Raw genomic sequence first — 23,424 nt, 5'->3', positions numbered from 1 at the left:
ATAATACAATTTAGAGCCAGAAAACCTACGAATCCTTAAAGTGTCAAACATGAACAAATCCGAATATGGATTAAATAATTTGCAAAGCAGATCAGTAATTTTAAAACCCACTTTTTTGACACAAAAGAACCAATTGAGTGATGTCTTCTAAACAGGAAGACACTGCCATATATGGATGATCATCTCTACCAGTCACTCTCAATGGCTCTTGACAGAAAACTGATTGTTTTCTTGACAAAAAGATTTTTTAAACAAAGCTCTGTTGAACAGATGTGTGCCCCCCTTTTTACAACAAAGATCTAAGCAAAACATGATTATTATATCAGTCCATAATCGGCCTCTCAAAAGGGTCTTCTTACACGTTTATCCATAATAATTAGCTGTTAATAAGTGAAACTATAGTATCATTGGTGATCAACATGTTTTTTCTTCTCCTTGTTTTTTATATTCACATTCTCTCTAACACTATGTGAGCTTAAATATCTTTATCAAGTTTGAATCGAGGGCAGTCAAAGATCATTCAACCGGCCCAATAAATGATTTCCATGCAGAGCGTTAATGCATGTCCCTTGAAACACCCCACCAGACATTGCATCTAAGCAGTCCTTACCAAATACGATTATACACACACTTATATAGCATATGCTGCAGCTGTACCGCAGATGAAATCTATTTTTACTACTTTTCTAACCACCACACGCAGAGCACTGAGTTGAAGGGACTTCTTAGGGACAAATGACAGGTTGTTAGAATAGTAGTAGTAGGAGGACCCAGTGTTTTAGGGGTGTGACAGAAGGCGTGACAGCTTCATGGCTGTAGAGCAGTCAAATCCTAACGAGTAAAATATGAGCTAATTGTGCGAGACTTGCCCTTCCCACAGACAATACTACGGTGGCACAGTTGGCCAGTCATTGTGTTCGGTGAAGCAAATGTAACGTCATGACTCTATAACGACTTATAGGTGCGTTTTCAGCTGCATTGTGTCTGATTTGTGTCACCTTTTCCATTTATAACTATTGCCAGCTACAAACCAGGACAAATTTGATAAGGGAAAGTTGTGAAAAATGATAATATGTGCCCTATAAAGCAAGCAGCCTCATCCATTACTCATTTATTGAAATACAATCTTTCACAGGAGCTGCAGGTCGTCTTTGTCACATGTGCACATCAATAACTGTTTGGTTCGACTCATCGGGGCTTGTCCAAATCTAGGGTCAGGAAAGGTGCAGCTTACATCTCTGCAGACCCCACACATCCTGCATACAGACTATTTAGACTGATCTGCAGCTCTGCTCTACAGAGCGCCATCTACAAAAGCGAGCCAACTTCTTTCTTCAGGCTGTAACTCTGATGAATACCTAAAAGTTACACCACCTCTTCGTCTTTTGTAAAAACCCTGTATATTAATAAAAACCTTTATTTTATTCGCCCTTTTTACATATCTATATTTAAAATTAAATGTCTTCGTTGAGAGCAAAGTGGAACCGAACTTAAATATCTTTGTCTGTGTGCACAAACCTGGTGAAGAAAGCCGCTTCTGAATACATAAGGATCACTTTCTCAAACAAAACAAAGCATAATAAACTTTTCAAACAGGCCAATCACTTACCAGAGGTCCCTGATGGACAGTTACACTGGTATGCATCGACCAAGTCAATGCAGCGTCCTCGATTCTGGCACGGGTTACTGAGGCACTCCTGGACCTGGATGTTGCAGATGGAGCCTGTGTACCCTGGGTTACACTCACAGGAGAAGGTGGCGATGCCATCCTTGCACACACCGTGGTGACAAGGCGGTGGATCGCAGTCATTGATGTTCTCATCACAAAGCAGACCAGTAAAGCCTGAGGAGAAAGGTTCTTGTTAATAACAGAAGTTTAATCATAAAACACATGAGGAATTCAGATAGTTTAGCGATTCAAGTCAAACATCATGTCGTCTTCACCTTCTGCACATTCACAGTCGTATCCATTGGGTCGGTCGATACACTTGGCTCCGTTTAAACAGGGCGTACTGGAGCATTCATCGATGTCTATTTGGCACATTTCTCCACTGAAACCTGAGGGCATTTTATGGAAAAAACAGCTGAAATTAGCAATGTACTATGCAAGTTCTCTAAGACTGTGAAATGACTCGGATCTGCCAGAGAAACGGATAAAAAACAAGTTTGTGGCGCACTGACCTGCTGGGCACTGGCAAACGAAGCGGCTGACCTGGTCCACACATTTACCCTGGTTCAGACAGGGCGAGCTCATACACTCATTCACGTCAATCTCACAGTGAATCCCCTCGAATCCTGCAAGTATTTTATTCTTATGAGTGGATTTGCATGAAGGTATTAAAAAACAAAGCACAAAAACAAACAACTAGGGTTGAGCGACATATCAAGATTTTAAAAATATTGAGATTTTTTAAAAGAGATATAAGATGAGACTATATTGTTCATGTCAAGATGGTCAATTTTATGTCATAGTTGCACTTTTATGTGTTCCAGTAGGTTATTTTCCAGCTGTTTCTCATATTTATCTACAGCTGTTTGTTAAAAAATGCGCCTGTGAGACATTTGGGATAAAGCTTTGATTGAGAGATGCTTTTATATAATGACTTTATAAAAAAAAAAGGAATAAATACACTGCAAAAAGACAACTAAAAATAAGTAAAATTTTCTTGAAATGAATGTATTTACCCTTAATTTGAGCAGGTAAATAAGATTATTTGCCAATGGAATGGGTATTTCTACCCCTAACATAAGATAATTAGAAATACTGCACTTGAAATAAGATGATGGAGATGAATTGTTCTTATTTTAAGTGCTAAAATCTTATTCCATTGGCAAATAGTCTTATTTACCTGCTCAAATCAAGGGCAAATACATTCATTTCAAGACAATTTTACTTGTTTTTAGTTCTATTTCTGCAGTGTATTGTATATCGGGATTCAGCCAAAAAACATCGAGATATCATTTTTGGTCCATATTGGTCAATATGTTAAAGACAAACAAAAACAAAGACTGACATTTTGTAAAAGCATTGCACTGTTTCTTTTTTAAGTTCAACGAGTTTCTTATGACGGTTACCGGGCATGCAAATACAGCTGTATTCCCCGATGCGATCCAGACATGTGCCATCATTCAGGCAGGGGTTGGATGCGCATTCGTTGACATCTTGCTCACACCGAGGCCCAGAGTAACCTCTGACGCAGTTGCAGGTGAAGGAGCCGTCCGTGTTCACACACTGGCCGCCATGCTCGCATGGGTTGGGACCTGATGATCGAACACAAGGAGACAATTAAGCAGAAATAACAACGGAAGAGCAGACGGCTGAGCAGGGACACGTTCTCAGACGCTGTCTCACCGATGCTGCATTCGTCTCTGTCGGTGTTGCAGGTGGGGCCTATATATCCCGGTGGACAGTTGCAATTAAACATGCCAGTGATGGGGTTGGTGTCACAATGTGAACCCTCTCTGCAGGGGTTACTGATGCAGGCGTCGTCTCTGTGGCAGAGCAACCCTGAAGGAAACAGTGTGTTAGACATGTTGTGTAGAAAAAAAAAAAACAATAAAACCTAGGATACAACTCTGCTGGCTATTCTGTGAAAGAGAATTACCCAGAGGATATTTAATGAGGGGTAAGTATAAAAAAAACCTATTGCATCACTTTAAGAAATAAATGTAAATATACACGGTGTGTAATTTCCCTATTTGCATTAGACCTGGGCTGGTTACCGATGTCACAGACAGTCACGTTGCTGAAATTAAAGGAGTACTATTCATCACTCTTTGTGTAACAACTACAATCATCAAGCTACAAGTGCAAAAGTGAAGTTAAGCAACTGACTGTGGATCTGCACGAGTAGAGGGTCCAACACATTAACCAGCTAAATGTATTTATTTAGGCTGGCTTTTAAATAGTTTTCTGTGTTATGTGTATGCTGGTTTAACTCTACGTTTATGCTTTTGTTTTCTGTTCTGTATTTTTATCCTTTTTTATTATTGTAAACACACTGTGGTTTTTCACCTGCTATATAAATAAAGTTCACTTAGTTACTTATCGGACGTGTGTTCCTCTATAAAGAGCAGAACTGTCAAAAAAGTTAAATATTCTGCATTACTACAGTTTTAAAGCTACTAAACGTTGTGGGGGATCTAACGCTGAGGCTATGTTCACACTGCAGGTGTTGAAGATCAGTTTTGTTGTTGTTTTTTTTATTTAAATTTGACTTATTCTTTTTGGCATGGTCGTTCATGCTAATTAAATGCGACCACCATCAGACCTCTGTCTGAGAGCCAGGACAGTGATGTAAAAGACAAAACAAATGCAGCATCACTGTTAAGATTGTGGAACGCTTTGAAAACTATGGGATACGTATTCAATTTAGTACCACATATGGAAGCGGCGCCAACCTGTTATTTTTTTTATCTTGTTGCACCATTCACACTGTCATGAAAAAGATGCATATGGTTAATTTTGGACAAAAAGATCAGATTTGGGTCGGATTAGCCTGCTGCGTAGCCTAATTGAAGATAAATAATAAAATAATAAATAAGTGCTTTAGATAAGATAACTGTGACAACCAATATTTATATTGTTTTAGCAGCAAAAGGAGAAAATACTGCTTATCTGATTTTAATAAAAGCATATAGCTCATGTTATACATAGATATTTTTACTAAAGGTTATCACACTTTGAAAACCATACAAACTTTTGCCTAATCTGATGGCAATATTCTCTGAAGTCATTCTAAATTAATAACAGTAACCTCAGTACTAAGTATGCTGGAATACTGCTTCAACAATCCAAACAAGATAAACAAATAAAATAAATGAAGGTGAAAGTACATCAATATATTTCTTCCCGTGTCTTCTGAATATAAGCTCACCTGTCTTTCCGTAGGGACAGATACAGATAAAAGATGCAACGCGGTCGATGCAAGTGGAGCCCGCGCTGCATGAGGCCGTCTCGCAGTCATCGATGTTCTCAGAGCAGTCGGGACCGCTCCAGCCGTTGACGCACACGCACACGTATGTGCCGATCAGGTTGCTGCACGTGCCGCCGTTCTGGCAAGTGTTTGGCTGCAGCCGACACTCGTCCACGTCTTCTGTGCAGTGCTGACCTGTGGATGGGAAGTTAATGTAGAACAGGAAAGGTTAGATTAACGCTCTGGGTACCGACTTGCAACATGATTAGTGCAGTCCGAGTTTCTGGTGAAAGAACAAATCAAATGATCCACTTCTGGAGGGAAGCTCCTTTAGAGAAAGAGTGAAATTGTATATTACTATTTTCTACAGAGCCTAACTGCAGTAGGAAATAGATATCCATGTCATATTTTTGATGATTGCTGGTTTAAAACTCACGGCAGGCACAAGAAAACAAATGTACAGATTTTTACCAACAGCAAACCCATTTTTATGCAGATTATCTCTTGATTTGTCTGTCTTTATTTGAAAATACTACAAATATCTAGCATTAGTTAAAGCAACGAGTGTAATTTAACCAAACTACAATCACCCAAAAGATAAATGTCTTACCGGTCCACTCCGGAGGACACTGGCAGTTATAGGTATTGACTCCGTCTATACACGTCCCTCCGTTGGCACACTGATGCCCGGGACAGTCATCAATGTTGTTCTCACAGTTGGTTCCATTAAAACCTGGCGTCAGCGAAAAACAGAGGTATCTATTAAAATATAGTGCTCACAGTTTCAAATATGTGTATGTTATGAAAGACGAACAATGGTTGTGTACGTTTATCTTAGTGTGAGGTATGACCACATGTCCTGGTGCAGTATAAACAGTAAATGTAAGCGTTTACTGTTTCCACTAGCTAACTGTAACAGGCTGCTATGTTTCTAATACAACACAGTCAGGACGTTCAAAGTGTTTGCACTTCAAACAGCGTAGTGTAACAATTAGAAACCTCAACTGCTACTGTTATTTATTCATAAAAAAACAGCCAGTGTTACCATTTTTTATTTGGTTTTAATTTCTCCTCCAAATGCATACGTCTCACTAGGGTGTGGTGGCAGGTTAATCTTTTGAATTTGTTGTGATCCAAACGTAATCGCTCTACCTGGAAGGCAGTGGCAGGAGTAGGTTGTTTCGCTGCTCTGCTGGCAGGTTCCTCCGTTTAGACATGGTGAAGGTGAGCAGGGGATGTATGAACTCTCACAGTGGAGGCCTGTGAACCCTGGTTTACAGATGCACCTGCAGCAAAGGCGGAGTCCGTTTCATTTAACAAAGGCATTTGGAAAATATCCACCATTTCTTCAAGAAAAGCATCTGGAAGCAGCAGCATTTTTTCAGATCTGACCACTGTGAACTCACTTGTAAGAGCCAGGGGTGTTGACACACTCGCCTTCATTCTGGCAGGGAGAGGGTGTGTCGGCGCATTCGTTTGTGTCATTAAGGCAGCGGGGACCTTTGTAGCCGGGAGGGCAGGAACAGGTGTAGCTGCCACCAGGCGAAGAGTTGCACCGTCCTCCGTTGGCACAGGGGCTGGAGAGACAGCTGTCCTCATGCTCACAGCGTGGACCTGGGACATGTGGGGACAAAGTGCTTAACGTTGGAGCATTAATATTACACCCCCTACAGAATACCTTAAGTAAAACAATACAAATCGATCAATATGGATTTTGGGTTTGTCATTTCAATCATACGGTTCATATGTTTTAGCTGGGAAAGTGCTGGATAGACGGTTTCTTTTCCCCAGCTCTATAGACCAGAATAGCTGCTCCCTGCTGGACAGCAGACCTAAATAAGGCTACAACACTTTTTTCCTTTCATTACGAGAAAGGCAGATTTGGCTGTTTGAAAATATTTCCAGGCAAAAAATAAATAAATAGAAAAACCCAAAAATAATCATGGTGTGCATCCTGAAGGAGCATTACTCATCTCTCCTATTACGGTAATGATTGTTAACCACAGTCGTACAGCTATGAGCATCATGTGTGCTAAAGCAGATGGGCCACTAATTAAGAGGTAAGACTTGAACTTCTCTAAAGAAATGTCTAATATTCTGGACAAAATGCATTTTTATTTAAAACGACATATCAATTTAGTGGGTATTTATTCTGCATTGTTGCTTAAATCTATGTAGGACAAATTGACACAATCAATACATGTTTATTGCCATGGTATTATATTAAATATTTTAGCTGTAATAATCTGTATGTTATCTTACTACAGCAGCAGTGGGGGAGGGGGGGGTCTTTTTTTTGTTTTTAATAAAAGCAAGTTTCATATTTGCTGTGGTACTTTTACCAAAACTTGTCATACTGTGAGAATCTCATACAGCTCCATGACAAATCTGCACCCATTAGTATGTCTTAGATGTCCTCACAAGATTTGGGTAACCTTTTATTTAAGTAAAAGGTTGGTGAAAGTGGGTAATAGCGGAGGCGTGTGCTTTAAGAGGGCCCAATGCAGAAGAAAGCAAACAAGCTTCGTGTTTTCAGTCAGATGTTAGGCCCTAGCAATGACTCAAAACTGTGACATTTAAGGGGAAAACGCAACACATTAGGCAATCAGAGCTGTTTCAAAACCTTTTGATGGAATTTCCTGAGCTGAATCTTTGCTAAAATGGCCCTTGTTTTTCACTTGGTAAGCTCCCCACTTTTTCTAAGATGTTGAAACATCGCCACATAAAACAGCTGAAACTATTTTAGGGAAGTTATGCTTAGTAGGAGCAACTCCACTGTCAGCAATGTTGAAACCATTAGCTCAGAAAAATACTATTTAACTGCAGATGTGGGAAGTGATTAAAACATCATCTCACCTGTCCACCCTCTGGTGCACTCACACTTGTACTTGACGAGGGACAGCAGCGTGCAGACCCCCTTGTTGGCACATGGGTTGTTTGGATAACACGTGGAGTTCTGGGGAGTTTGGCAGTGCTGTCCGGTGAAGCCCAGAGGGCAGGTGCAGGAGGCGCTACCGGGAACAGGTACGCCAGCTGACATGGACACTGAACAGTTGCCCCCATTCAGGCAGTACCCTGGTTGACAAGGGTCCTTGTACTGACAGTACTCGCCCAGAAAGCCCGGAGCACACCTGTTTACACACAGAGAAACACGGAGGTAGGGAATCAAACAAACAATACAACAAAAAAAAAACACCCGAATTCAAGAAGAAGTGGACAATTGTGTGCTTTAAAGAGATGCAAACAGACGCAACAAGAGGGAGTTTCAGTGAGGTGGATGTCGTACACCACATCAGACGACTGCTACCAAGTGCTGCATGTGTTGTCTGCAAAACAAATCCTTGCTCTAAAACACACATCAAAGGGCACCAGTAAATACTTGTGTCTAATTACTGTCTGCCGCTATAAAGCGGCCCGAAGAGCAGTATGCGGGGAACCACAGAATTAGCTAAATGTGTGGTTGTTCCTAAAGAGAAAGTGGTGTTTGAGCCAGTTCGAACATTTGAGGGTTAATAGATTTTTGTTTATCGAAAGTCCGTTTCTCCATTTTGTTTGAGTAGCTTGCGCTTTGCTGCATAACCTTTATCCACACCTCTGTGACCGACGAAGCTGACAGGAATAGATACCCTAACCCTAAAATTGCTACAGGAAGTGTTGCAAACCCTGAGTTGTTGCCCCATGAATCCTCCTCAGAGAAAACAGAGCGCGCTGCTAAGGGTTAAACCTCGGTCACTGGCGACAAGAAGAAGTTGAAAAGCAGAAGGATGTGGCGTAAGGGCATATGGAAGTTGTTGGCTATGCCAGGCAGAAACTAAAAACATTATCAAGAAGAAAGCTGCGTAGTGATAGGGACCCAGGATAATTCCCAACATTTCTACACCTTATAGCAAGTTATTCACCAAAAAAGGTTATCATAGTGGTCTTTTCCTAATCAAGAGTCTGTAAAGTCTTATTCATCATCCCCTTCTTCAGTTTCCCTCTCTTTCTGGTAAAATGATTCATCTGCATGCTTGGCAGCTCGGAGACTTTTATAACATTGCACAATGTGTCCACCAGGGATCTTATCTGGGACAATGTTCCCTTTGTGACTTTCTATTCCTCTGTTTTTGCTCAGTCACTCCCACTCTCACTCATCACTTCTCCATACGAGGCAGTTTTCTGGTCACAGCTAGGATACCGCTAGTGACAGAAACGTCTGTAGTCAGGTAGTTTCCTGTGTACGCTGCACAGACTCGTCATCTTTGTGTCCTCAGCGGCACATGGCAGACACGCTGCCTGGGGACCGTGGGCGACCCGCGGCCTCTTACAGACGCCTCTAAACTTTCCTCCCTTGAGGAGGTGAGGTAACACAATAAGGGGGCAGAGATACATGACGTAGGGACTAACACAAACACACACATATACTGTACATATATGGCCATATTAACTACTAGTTTTAAATAATTGTCCAGAAAACAGTGTTGTAACATTTAATGAGGTAGTGAAGAGTTGTCTGAAATTCAGCCCCACACTTACACACAGCTTATAGTTAAAATTGCTGCTCCACCCCAAACCAGCTTGAAGCTATTAGGTTGTCAGCGCATGGGAAAGGAGGGGAGGTTATGAATCACGTCAAACCAAAGGCTCACAGATCGATCAGGGACCAGAAACGTCTGCCTGGTACCATGTGTGAGTCGCCAGAAAAGAAAATCTTCTCAATAGCAAACATCTGACAGTGAAGTCCCGCTATAATGGAGCCTGTTTACAGATGTGCCGAGACTGACATATAAAGAGACCTAAAAAGAGATCATAAGCACACGCTTATTTTCCGCATATCCATCTGGAAACCTTCCGTTGAAGTAATTTTGGGAAGGTGCGAAAATACTGGTTAGCTGATTGGCCTATGTTGGTGATAGACGGGCCAAATAAACCAATCAGATCAACGAAGCATATGACATACTAACAGCGACGATAAAAACACAACAACAAGCTCTTGCCGAAACCAGTCGGGAGAAGAGCAAAAACATGTTTTCCTCTGAGAAAAGCCTCCAGAGCAGTGTTTTGCTCTTCTTTCAGCAAAGAAATACTCTGTAATTCTGATAAAACTTGCTCGATAGCCACGCGAACGCTAGTTTCATCGGCTGAAGCCGCCATGTTCTTTAGACTGAACTGTCGTGCTCCTCGTTGCGTCACACCTCAACCCGCCTCAAAGCCAACGCTGATTGGACGTTCGTTTGGTGAACTGCTCCAAATTTTCTTTAACGGAGAGTAGCCAGACTGATCTGCGAGTGAAACCTTGAAAGCTCGCGAGATCAGGATGGTCTCACGAGGCTACAGAAAGGCACCAACCAGCCAGAGATCGTAATCTGACTATTTTTAATTGACTGGCTGTGGACAGTTGTCTGCACAAGTTTAACACAAGTAAAGCTGAATGTTTTGTCCTGTTTTCAGTCTAAAAGAGCATCACCTGACAGCATGTACGTCATTTAACGTTTTTTTGTTTAATGAACAAGTAGGGTTAGAGGTTAAGGACATGTATGATGCCTTAATGGGGATCATTTTGTAGTTCCTTCATTTTCTGCTTGTTTCAAAGCTACTACCTTTATCAAGGCACCTGCAGCAGGTTGGTTCTCTTTAATGTGTTATAATACTTTAAAAAACACCAAAAAAAAAACTGGATTAGCCACAAAAAGCCACACCGGTCCATGTTTTTGTTAGCCTGTGTCTGAGTTCAATGAAGGAATAATTTAAGGGATGTTTGATGGGTTTCTTGCATGCACAGCCCATTTCCAAGCCACCCCACAGCATCTCAACGAGCTCAACATCTGGCTTTGACGTGGCCCAGGACTTTCAGTTTCTAAGTTTTCAGCTGGTCCTCGGTGGATTTACTGGTGTAATTTAGGTCATGTTGTAGGGGCCGGCTGAAGGCTCACAGACGGACTCGCATTTCCCTCTGGAAGCCTCTGATATGCGTCAGAAACCACGCCGGATTCTATGAGGGTGAGCTGGCCGGGACCTGCAGCAGCGGAGCGTCAACAAACCGTGTCCATTCTGGTTCCATCTTTATGGCGGCTAGGAGACGCTCCTCCTGGAATGCTGCATGTCAAACAGGTTTTCTGTTTTGGTGTCTAGATAATTAATTTAGACGTGTCTGCACAAACAACGTTATCCCCTTATGTCTCCATTCCCTCTGGCAGACGTCAGTCTGGTCGTGTAGTATCTTTCATATCAACTGCAGCGAGCGTCTGATGTAGTTGCCGAACTTTCATGGACGTTCAGTCCTGGGTATGTTGGCATTAGCTGCTACAATCTTCCGTGTGAAGGCCTCAGACAGCTCTTTTAATCTCATTCACTGTTCATCAGTCAGGAGCAGGTCGGAGGTCTAACCAGGGCAAACCTCCTTCAAAACGCAGAGTAATAATGTTCTAATCAGGTCCAACTGGTGTGATAGGCCTGTGTGTGATTTTAGCCATTTTACATGGGAAAAAATGTGTTTGTGGCAAAATGTTATCCTCGCTAGGAATGTTGCTCCTTTGTTCCTCTTTAAAAGGAGCTATATTTTAATTCCCCAGTGTCGTTAAAACTGATCCATACGTCTAAATGTGATTGAAAAACCCACAGGCTGTCATATGGCGTGCTAATTTAAAGACTGTATAAGGGCCAAAGGAAAATGCCAGACAGGACACAAGCTTCTTTGTTTGCACTTTTGGGGACTTAGAAATGATAATGTAAAAAAAAAAAAAAACATGCGCTGTGTTTTTATGGGAATATGATTTGATATTCTAAAAGGTTTCCTTGAAAGTACCACTTAGGTAAATAGCGTGGTTAAGTCAGTACACAGGCAAATAAGATTTTTTTTTTTTTTAAAAGGGACAAACTTCAGATTAGACGTGGTCACAGTCACGGTTCCCCGTCCCTGAATCAGCCAGTCTGCTGCTCAACTCCTCCACAACACCACACATAAATACGCAGAGAGACTTTCCTCCCCAGCCTGACTCCCCACTGTAAACACAAACACAGCTTTGGTCGTGATATCACAACAAGACGGCCTTCTCTGGGAAAAAGGCTCGCTCGTTTTTGTTGGGGGGGGGTTGGTGGGGCACCTCTTCACCCCGTGTACTAGAGTAATGACACAGCCTTCTGCCCTGCAACATATATTACATTAGCGGGCTGTCACACAGAGAACCGTGTCCTGGTTAATGCAAGCTTTACCTTTTACTAGGAACATTTTACAAAAAAAAAAAAAAAGCCAACAGGGAAACGCGAACCGAATCTTCAAAAGTGAGGCGATACCACCTCATGAGACGTGGGAAATAAAAGATGTTTTAAATCAGTGGGTTTGCTGGGGATCTTTTATGTGTTGTCTCCTCGATTGCTATAACATCTGTTCTGGGGGTCTCTTTGAACTCAGCTCCACCTGTCGAGAATTAGTCGCTTGTCAGGGATTTTTTGTGAAAATTTAAAAGTGCTGACAGGAGAGATGCATGGGAGGCTCTATTAAAATTCAATCGCTGCTATCTAACCAGTGTTGACAGAGCTAAAGGCAGCGGCGTCAGGAGGCGATACCCTGTCCTTCAGGTTTCGCTGCCAGATAGAGAGCTCATTATTTGCCGCTGGCTGTATCGCTGGAGCCCGGAGCAAACAGACAAGGCCGTGCATGATTCACATTATTGTCAGGGAGTGGCGTCTCACCGAGGACGCTCTAACCAAATAACCTGTCACACGCGCCGCTTAAAAACAATGTGGGTCCCAATGTGCTTCTTCTGGCGACTTTCTAAAACTGCAACAAAGTCAAATGTTGCATGCAAATCACTGGACAGCACTCCAACACCTTTGCTTTTAGAAACCGGCCCAGCAGAGAAACTTTTCTGCCTCGGTTTTCTTTTCTTTGCTTTACTTCTTGAGGACTTCCCCCCCCCCCCCTCTTCTTTTCTCCGTCCCTCGTTCACTGACGTTTCCTGCAGCCCCTCTTTCTCACTCCTCCACCTCTCCTTTCCAACCCAGTCTTGAGGTGTCAGGTTACTACAGCTGGTTCACATTAGCGCCCCCATCTCATGCACACCCCTTCTTCGCTCTTTCTCTGTGCGCCTTCATTTTCTTCGTTCCCTTCCTCTACCTCGAGCTGACCTCTGTCTGTCCTGGCTAGCTGTGGGGGGTTTTCAGTAACCACTGAACTAACTCATCTAATGTCTCCTAAGCTCCTTGTTCCCCGTTCCTCCGATTTTCTTTTGTCTCTCAGTGTTTCTACTGCTGCCAAATCTTCCCACCTCCATCCGCCACCCCCACCCTCGCTTTCTACTATTCCTTTCTCAGCTATGGTTAATAACTTGTTGGAACCCTGCGGCCATCGTGAAGAGCAACAAGACAGAGTATAAACCAGCTCAAGTTTCCATCTCTGGATCATTCCCTCACTTGGCTGAAGCAGAGGTGGCCTATTTCACTGCTTCTTTTGTGCAAAGGTGCATAAAGATCGTTTAATTTGATCTAGAAAAATACTACATCAGCTAGCTTTTGTGATGCATTAGTGATCAATCAGCCGTTGATCAGAGTCTGTTTTCCCTCAAGCAGCCCGGATTAGTGATTAACAGATCGTGTTGTCAAATATATTTTTTAACCTTTTTATCCATAAACAGATTAAAAGATTTGTATTTATGTGCCGTATTTAAAACAGTTTCTGAGGTCTCTTCAAAATACAGATGGACCAATCAGTATTGGTGAGTCTTCCCTTGAACGGCTCTGATTACTGATCAGCAGGTCAAGCACTGAGAAATCTGATTTTCTTCCTAATTCATGAAATGCGTCACAACTAAGAACTTCAATCATTTTTTTGGGTTTATAAAAGCCTCCACCAACATCGTGTTCTTTCATGCACTTTAATAAAATTAAGATATAGTTTACGGTCGGGGGCTTTGATACATAAATGGGCATAAATCTGTGTGATTTGCTGTTGGATTCAAATCTATTGAATGCAATGAACAGTGTCTGCTAAATGAATGAGTACCATGGACACATAAAATGCATTTTTACGCACACACTCAATTCCAATTGCGAGTCTCTTCTTTCAGAATTGGGGGGTGAATTACTGCCACAGTATAAACTTTTCAAACAAAATAGCAGAAGGAGTATAAAAAAAAGTCATGATTAGTTTGGAGGGTTGGGTGCCGTCATGGTTTTGTGTCAAGCTACATAGATCACAAATCAAACGAGAAAAGATAAAGCGTAAAGAGTAATAAGAGGTGGAACTACTGTAAAAAGCCAAGAAAAGTAAAGAGAGCATGAGGCATAGCAGAAAGAGAAGGAAATCAGGCAGGCGGACTAAAACCATCAGTGCTAACCAAAAAACAGGAGTGTCGCGCTGGGTGGAGTCCACACTAGCATCAAGTGGTAAAATCACAGGCCATGTTTAGAAATGCTTCCAAAAAGACTCATCGAAGCTGCCGTGGTACACAGCACGAGTCCCATTCAGCCTGCGAATGTTCCTAGTGCCCGTTTCTCAACGTTGCCCTGTCATTATCCTGTTCCTGGGGTTGTTTAAAGACAAGTTTCCGACAATAGGCCGGTCGGCATATAAAAACTCCACATCTAGCTCTACACTATGCATAGAACACCACTGGCTAAATTAGAAATACAATAAAAAAAAAAAGCGCTACATGTAGTGTTGAAACTAACACAGATTAAGATGCCATATCATAGCTTAATATCCATCATCATCATCATCTTTATTGTCATTGCTGCGTATAATCCAATGAAATTAGTTCGCTGCATTTAACCCGTCCCCTGGGGAGCAGTGTGCTGCCACTGTGCGGCGCCTGGGGAGCAATCAGGGGTTAATGGTCTTGCTCAGAACCTCCAGGACAGAAGGGCAATGCTTTCACCAATAGGCCACCACTTCTGTCCAGTTTCTAAGCCTTCCCAGCTTAGAAACTGGACAGAAAAAAAAGAGTTTGCTTTGGAGTCAATCTCTGGCTGAAGGTCCGGCTGCTGATCTTTGAGCAAAGAACAAAACATGTCAATTTTATCTCTCAATTTTTAACTTCAGTGCACTGAAAGATGGGGTTCTGTCGATTTTTTTTTCAGGACATATGAAATAAGCTATTAAGTACTTTGTTGTAAATGAATGTCATATTACAAGTCAATGGCAAAGCAAAACTGTAATACATGTATTTTAGGGGGCAGTCAGGTGAGTGGGTGTATAAAATGTGTGTTATTACCATATAACCTATATCTATTCTTGCTATCTCCCCTGTCTGATGATAAGACCTTTTGTTCTTTAACTACATTTTGCATTTCTGGTAGAATTGTACCCCGCCTCTCGCCCATTGACAGCATCCCCATGTCCGATCTCAATATGCTCTCAGGTTAGGTATATAAGCCACGCACACCTACCTGCATATCAGGGTATGAATGTGTGCATTAGCGTTTAGGAATAGGTGAGATCGCTGTAACTGCATTGCTCTGTATGATATTAATAAAAAAAAAAGAAATGACTGGATCGGTCATTCATCCAATATCCAATCCAGCTAATTAGTCAATATTAGCTGGTGTTGGATCACTATTAAAATTAAAATTCTGGGGTACAGAGATAGGGTTTTACTTTCTTGCGAAAAATAACGTCTGATAAAAACATTATGGGTTAAAAAGAAGCGTTGGTGTTTAGGTTCATACACTTTACTTCAAATATCCTGGTGCTAAAATAGATCTGTGGATTCAAACTATCATTATTACCCAAAGCACTTTACACAAATAACTAAATAAAATCAACAAAATATAAAGTAGCCCATTAACTAGATTTTTTTTTTTTTAGTTGAAACAATTGGTTAGATTTCTACAGTGTAGCCAAATAAGGACTCGTGATCACAATGTATGGGTTGACATTGTGTGACCTTATGACAAAACAGAGGTATGATTAACCTCAGAGTGTCACATTCATGTGCGACAGAGGGTCACTTGTCAACCCACTGCGTGTGGGTTTACGGTCTGGTTGCTACATTCCCCACTGCTTTGAAAGTCTTCCCCTTTCTGAGGAATCCAAATTTCTTTATGGCTTTCAGACCATGGAACTGTGCAAGAAAAAGGAGATGAGGCTAAATGATACAGCCACATAAGGGTGGTGCAAAGCTGTTTTGTACTAATGAAGTGTCACACACACCCCGAGTCATACGGAGCTAAAACTCATCCAAATATTGAATTTATGCACTGAGAGCTAGGCATTAATGTGGCAGCACGTGAGCCTGCTCTCAGCTCAGGATGCCACAGACTTCCAGATACGGCAGCAGTGAAGAGTTTAAACCCACACACGATAAAACACTTATCACTGTGGTTCCTGTCTAAATCACAACTACACTGCTGTTGACTTGGCTGTGGAAAGAAGATAAATCTGTGAGTGTAGTTTGGCAGATCAGTGCTGTGGATGGGTATGGGGACCTTTGATTGAATAATATCCTGAACCCATTTCTAAGACTTTGTGTGAATGTCTAAAAAGCGTGTGTGAGCCTGAGAGCCACTTTAACTCTAAATGACTGTGATTTTACATGGAGACTAATAGAAAAAAGGCGGAAGGAGAAAGTTCAGTGCAAAGCCCATAAAGCCCCAAGATAAAAACTGCAGATCAAGTAGCGATTGTTAAAAGACAGACTAAAGATTTATGATCTAACCCCATCTAGAATTAGGAAATAGTCACGCCAAGATTACCACACCAGGTGACTTGTCTTGAGGAATCTAAATCCCTGCAGCCGTGGGGTGGACTGGGAAAGAGATGGCTGAATGACAGTTTGATGAAGGAGGCAAAGCAAGAAGGGGAAATTACACTCCTCTCTCCACTACTCCCTGGTCTCCCATCCCCCCCCTTCCCGACAGTCTCTCATCATTAGTAAGGAGTTGTGCTCTGAGGTATTCCGTCTCAAATTACCTAAAAAGAGACATCCTCTTTTGTTTTGGCCCTTTCTCTTCCTCTGCCTGCCCCGCAGGTTAATTCTACCTGTCAGATCAAACAGGCAGCAGACCCACACAACACAGTAAATCTCTTCAAAGATCCTGCAGAAAACGTTGCAAAAAAAAAAAAAAAAAAAAGAAGGGCTTTACAAAATGAGAGAGGAAGGAAGAGGTAATCAGTTTGCACCGAAGCCAGCACAAGACAAAAAGGTGTTGTTCTGTGCGGCTGGAAAACATGGTGTGCAGTCTCATGCTTAAGTTAAACATGAATCCTCAGTGACCGTGGCTTTAGTTGTGTTGGCACATACCCGGTTTACTGTGATGTAAGCTACAAATACCTACCATTCAAGCTGCCATTTGCTAATCCATACAGGGACTGAGCTAGAACTTCCCACACCTAAGCTAATGGTTTGTAGTTTCACCGGTTAGACTGCTACTGCACCCTGCCCTGCAAAAGCAGTCAATTGACTTCTCCCACAGACGTTAACTTTGACCTGATAACTTTACGATGGAAGCACAGAGGGTTTAACTCAAACATTTCCTTAAACAAAAGCTTAAACAAAAGGTGAGACTTCACATGACTAAGATATGAGTTTTGCAGGATTTCAACAATGCATTGGATTTCTGTAGGTCAGTGAAGCCATGCTGAACTGTGATCAGAAGCTTCTTCTTCTGCCCATCGACAAAACCTCCCTCCACTCTGGCTGGCAGGTACCTTCATATGTCATACTCTTACATCACAAAGAACAGAGGATTTAGGTATTTAACTAATGCAGACAGTGCTCCAAGCTATCTTTAAAAAAAAACACACGCCACATAGGATGCATATTATCTATCTATCTATCTATCTATCTATATATATATCTATATCTATATATATATATATATATATATATATATCGATATATATGATACTCAGTTTTCAAGCATTTTTCTCCAACTATGATGGTTTGCACCTTCTTCCACAAAGTTTTATTGTGTCCTATACAAGGCTTGAGGCAATTCTTTGAAAAAGACCCGATTTGGGGCGTGTGCACAACTAATAGTTTTTCCTAACTGTTCTGTGAATCTATACTTTTCCTCCAAAGTTAGCGATGGATTTCTTTGGTTGTTCTCTGATTAAATTGCTTCTTACCTGGCCTGCCAGGGGCCACTTTCTTGGTAGGCATGCAGTTTTCCAATACTTTTCCATCTTGATGCGATGGATTGAACGGTGCTCTGTGATTTTTAAAATTTGGGAAGTTGTGATATAACTTAACCTAACTCTGCTTTAAACTTGCTCCAAACTGCCTGGTGTGTTCCATGCTCCTTATACTACCGTTTGTCTAGTAAAGTCCACTTATAAACCTAACACCCATCTAACACAAATAGAGACTCTATTTGCTAATTCCCTGACTCCTGAATGCTTTTGGTTGCACTGGATTTGATGTAACAATTATAGAGGAGACCTCCACAGTCTACAGATTTTCCATTTGTAAGAAATATATCATTTTGCATCAAACTTCATAGCTTTGCTCCAATAAATTCCAATAAAAGAAATTGGGGTTTACAACAAATTGTAAAAAGTTCAAGATGTACAAGTATCTAAATAAACTGAATTGCTAGACTGGACATTGCACAGTTGCTTTCTGTCCAATTAAGCCTCCTTCTATTCAGCAGTAGAGAATGAGCTAATTGAACATGATCATTGAAACCACATTTACCAACAATAGGCGTCAATGACCCAATTGGTGTGACATGCTTTAACAGGAAAACATAGGTCTGATAAAAACCCCAACGCAGAGCAGATATCAAACATGTTTAAATAATGTTGTTTTAACAAGCCTTAGGCTTGGTGACATGAAACCCATAGAAATAAAACATTAATGACAACTGAAAACAATTCAAAGCTAATCTTGAAATGAACCAACAGAGAAAAACATTCAATAATTTCTCTCTTGTTTCTGCTTGAAAAGGGAAGCCGAAATATCTGAATTTATAAAAAAAAAAAATAAATAAAAAATACACATTCTTCATGTAATGCATTTTTTTCTGTTTCCAAATAACGACAGTAATTGTGTGCATTTTCTAGCCCCGGCTTTTCTTTTTATGGGTTTATTAATATCATTCTGCTGCTCTGTTTGACCGCCCACTAGGATCCGTGTGACAGAGGAATAGAACTGAAAAATGATTTATTGTCCCAAAGTGGGGAAATTCAGGTGGACCAGCAGCAAAGAGCAAATTTACAGCATTAGAAAAAAATTCTGTTCATTTATTCATTATTAAAGATAGCATTTTCAAGAAATTGAAGAAGTGTGCAAGACATGTAGCTGGTTTATGTCAAAAGGGCAGCAATGACCGTTTATCTGGCTTTAATGTTCAGCAGAGACTAATGAACATATAATCCCATTTTTTTTGCATAACAACAGAGTAGAGATGGAAGTCGAGGGGCTCAGCAGAGGCATATGTGCTGTGGGTCCATACACTATGTCTGTACGATAATGTACGTGTTGTTAATGTTGGCTCGTAGACAGCAGGGAAAAAGCCCACTAGTTAATCAGTCTCACACAAGGCCTGCTCTCTGTCAGCTGACTGCTGTGTCTGTATGTCCTCAGGGCTGCTAGCCGCTCTACCTACTGATCACAACCGTACTGTTTGAGAGAGGAGTCACTGGAAGATGTTCTATCGTGAAATAAAGACAAAATCATTAGAGTCGACGTTTGAAACTAGCAGATAGCGAGGCTAACACTACCAAGACCGCCTTCTCAGTGGGTATTGTGCCAACATCTCCAAACCCAGCATGCTCCATGACAGAGGCTGAAAGCTCCAAAGCAAAAATAACCTTTCTGACTCGATTCAGTCTCCCTGTTCCCTACTGAATGTCCTGCTCTCCTTCGCTGTCCCTCGCCCTGAATGAACAAAAGACGCGCCTCAAAATGTCTAAACTGTTTTCTTTTAAACGGCTTCTTATAAATCTGTCCCCCTGAATTAACTTTAAAAACACTTCACGGATACTGAAAACATTCAACTTTGAGTCTTCTTGGATCGGTAAGAGCGTCCACACTGAAGGGTGTTGTCTGAGTGTCCGATTGACAAATTATCAGTCATGTTCGATCAAGCTGAAAGTCGCCCGGTCCTGCTTCTCTAACGCCACCATTTTTACATGTTTATCTCATTCCCAGCAGCACTACGGCTTGAAAAAAAAATTCAACTTAGCTGTGGGTATGGACAGAGTGTAGCTGATCTGTGTGCTGCTTGAGAGTCATTTGGAAATAAAAATGCTAAAAAAACACCACATTGTAAAGCACTGGTTCCCTAAAACATTACACTTCTAATACCAAAAATCTCCTTTAAGCAGTCATCCCAACCATCACTTATCTCTTGGGATAAAACAGGCTGCATTAAGAACACAGAATACCATGAGAAGTTGCATTTTTCATTTAGACTTACATTCAAAATCCTTTTTTTTTTGTCTTCAATAATGCAATATTTTACTAACAATAAAATATCCCTCTCTTAATTTCTGATCAGAGAAATGACAAAGGCCAGCTGAGGCCAGCAAGGCTTTGTTCCCACACACGTGCAAACTGTCGACAGGTAACTCGGCACCTGCAGGAAACATGTTGACTTGACCTTCAGTTTAACAGAGAAAATGTTTAATGGTGATTAAGTGCTGTTGGTTTTATCTTCACTTTCTACGATGACAGCCAAGTACTTACATTCCTACAGCTCTGGGAACAGACACGTTGCAGCATTCTCATCACATCTGATGAAACATGATCAGGTTCATGAACCAGCTATGGCGCGTTTTTGTTGGGAATCGGGCTTGGGAGTGGCAACAGAATTAAATAGACATCTCAGACCTAATTACAAACTAGGCTAAGTCATCAAAAAGTAGGAGTTCTCGCACCCTTTACGTTATAGTCCTTTTCCTACATGGTCGGTTTAATACACTAGCAGAAAAAAAACTTTATTTTTTAGCTTTTACATGAGGCAGAGTTGGCTCCCTCTGGTAGAGAACTTACGTTTAATTTGGATTTGGACAGTTCAATACAGTTTAATTTCTTGCTAATAATTTAGAGAGAGTAAATATGTTTGTAACTCCTTAAGCTTAAACGTTATTACACCAAGATAGTATCTAACAAAAACCCCAACTCTTGCTGAAATAGAACAGTGAAATGGAAATATGCCAATTGATTTTGTTCCCAGTACGAATGGACTTAGTCCAAGCAGTCCGTTGCTCAAACAAAACCTCGTGATCCTCTGAAGACACCGGGGTTAATCTAGAAGCCAGATTTTTTTAGCTTGGACTTTTATTTTCAACTTTTACTCATAGGTGTCTACTCTGGGCTTACATTTTTAAAAGTCACAGTGGGAGCTGCGTAAATGAAACGGCAAAGCTTGTGTCGGGTGGAGCATCTTACCTGCAGTATTCGGTGCCATCGTTTAAGGTCAGACACGTCGCGTTGTTAACACAAGGCGCCCTCTCATCCACACACTGCAGAGCTGCAAGAGACACGAGCCACGTTAGACAACCCGATTGCTTTGCTGCGAAAGCTTTGGTCAAAACATTCAAAACATGTGTTATTCATTTTAAATCAGAGCAGGATTTCTGGTAAAGAACACAATTAAACGGTCCCTTTTCTAACTTCAAAAGCTGTCTGCTTCTGCGGGTGTGAATCGACGGTGGCCACAGCTTTACAGCACATCAAAACGTAGTAGTTGCAGAAACATTGATTTCCTTATTGAAATGCATAGCCTCGTGGGTAATGAGGATGACTCATTTATCGTCTCCTCTGAATAAATTAAATGATTTTCCAGTACATGCTGCAGTACGTGTTTATCATCTAGTCAAAGAAACAGAGATTAAATGACTTAGTTTTCTTATCCATTAAAGTAACATTATTTGATGCATACTAATCTATACGCAGTATATTGACACTTTAAATGAAAAAAATAAATGTACGGAGGTACATCAAAGTTTAAACTAAGTTAGAATTAGACATAGCGTTGCTCGTTTTCATTTGAAAATCTTCCAAAGGGAATAGTAAGTGCCCAGGAGTTTGCTCCAACTCTTCCCTTGTTGCTTATTTTAACCGTAACACAAGGCAGCAGACTCCGTACTCTCTTTTCCACTTTGGCAAGGCCCAGTCATTGGCCACAAGCAGGCCGGATGGCTTGGCAGGAGAAAAAAATTAGCCTTGACGAAGACAACAAAGCCCAACTATTCCCCTTCCAATGAAGCACTTACTCCCAGACACATCGGCCATTGTGCCTTCAAGCCACCAGAGACACATGGCTCAAGACGTCCTCACGCGCACCAAGCCAAGACAACATGCCAAGCAGAAGTGGGTTTTTACATTTCACCCATTAATGTGATAAGGCTGGACAGTGAAGCCTAATGAGGGTATTTGCTTAAGAAAACTGGCAGAAATTATTGCCAGTGGTTAGGTAGTATTTTCCTCTCTAAATGGCCTCAGCCTGTGTTCTTTTAACAAAACACGGGGGTGGGTCAGCTGATTTTGAAGAAACAGTGTCTTTAAAAAAAAAACAGTCATTGCATTACAGGAAGTGCACTCAGCAGTTGTGTTACTTCCTGCCTCGAGATTAGCCTCAGTGTCACTCAACCTAAGTAGTCCTTGTGATGACACAAAACACCAACATTCGTCCTTGCTTTATGTCGTTATGCAATGTCAGAAGTTGGGACACGTTTTTACTGCAAATAAAATGTGATACGGTGTATCTCTGAGCTGCTGAGGCAAAGGAGCAACTGCAAACTAATGGTTTAGAGTGAGGCAAACACACATACCCATTTAGACATGGAGATACAACACATAAAGCCCTGTGAAATTTATAATCCCAGCAGGCATCCCCACACACACATCCACACTGGCACACACTCAGTCTACCCTGTATGTGCACTCTGCTAGATAGCTGTTCAGTGAAGAAATCTGAATAAAGTTTTCAGCTTACATGATAAAAGTCCACAGAATATATGTTGCTGTTTTAGGACTGTTTAATAAGTTAATCATACACATACTGTAACGTGAATGTAATGAGAATTTCTTCATATTCCTGGCAAAAGGAAGCAGAGTTTTAATGAGATCAAAGGTTTTCTAGAACAGAAGTAAACAAGAACTCAGATAAATATAAACTACGCCAACAAACTTAGGCCAAAAGGCAGAAGCATGGAGTGAAATTCCCCAATCCCTTTTAGGTTTCAGCAGGTAAGTAGAAGTCAGTATTCCTCCATTAACAAGGATGTGCGTTTTAATAAGAGCAAAAAGTGCTGAAATCATTGAGGCATCTGGTTGTACAATGGCGAGAAGGAAAATGCATCAGTGGCAATTACAGATGGGCTGATCAGGCTGTTCCAATTATTCTGCGTATGATCTGACGATTACCTGATCAGAGCTGATCAAGAGAAACTGCACCGTAACAAGCACGGTTTATCTGGGCGAGTTACCAAGAGAAAACATTCGCTCTAGCGAGAACATATTACAATAGCTCCGATATTCTAAGCTACATCTGGAAAGAAAAACTCCAAAAATGTGTTTTAGAAATACGAGGCAAAATGTAAAATTTTTAAGAGCTAAAGTGTCGATGAATTTTACAGCCA

At 41.3% G+C, this 23,424-nt stretch overlaps 1 protein-coding gene across 1 annotated transcript in view; it reads right to left on the bottom strand.

The window, feature by feature from the left end:
* notch2 (notch receptor 2) overlaps positions 1-23,424 on the bottom strand; it is a 55,096-nt gene that overhangs the window by 18,336 nt on the left and 13,336 nt on the right. The window contains exons 2-12 of the mRNA XM_012864808.3: positions 21,230-21,311; positions 7,773-8,047; positions 6,323-6,530; positions 6,069-6,202; positions 5,527-5,649; positions 4,878-5,111; positions 3,353-3,508; positions 3,076-3,261; positions 2,182-2,295; positions 1,945-2,058; positions 1,610-1,843 (exon numbers count right to left, since the gene is read on the bottom strand). Coding sequence (XP_012720262.3) covers positions 1,610-1,843; positions 1,945-2,058; positions 2,182-2,295; positions 3,076-3,261; positions 3,353-3,508; positions 4,878-5,111; positions 5,527-5,649; positions 6,069-6,202; positions 6,323-6,530; positions 7,773-8,047; positions 21,230-21,311 — 1,860 coding nt within the window. The remainder of the gene's footprint in view (positions 1-1,609; positions 1,844-1,944; positions 2,059-2,181; positions 2,296-3,075; positions 3,262-3,352; positions 3,509-4,877; positions 5,112-5,526; positions 5,650-6,068; positions 6,203-6,322; positions 6,531-7,772; positions 8,048-21,229; positions 21,312-23,424) is intronic.

The sequence above is a fragment of the Fundulus heteroclitus genome, chromosome 9, assembly GCF_011125445.2.
Source record: "Fundulus heteroclitus isolate FHET01 chromosome 9, MU-UCD_Fhet_4.1, whole genome shotgun sequence".
Lineage (NCBI taxonomy): Eukaryota > Metazoa > Chordata > Actinopteri > Cyprinodontiformes > Fundulidae > Fundulus > Fundulus heteroclitus.
This window is presented reverse-complemented; position numbering and strand designations above follow the sequence as displayed.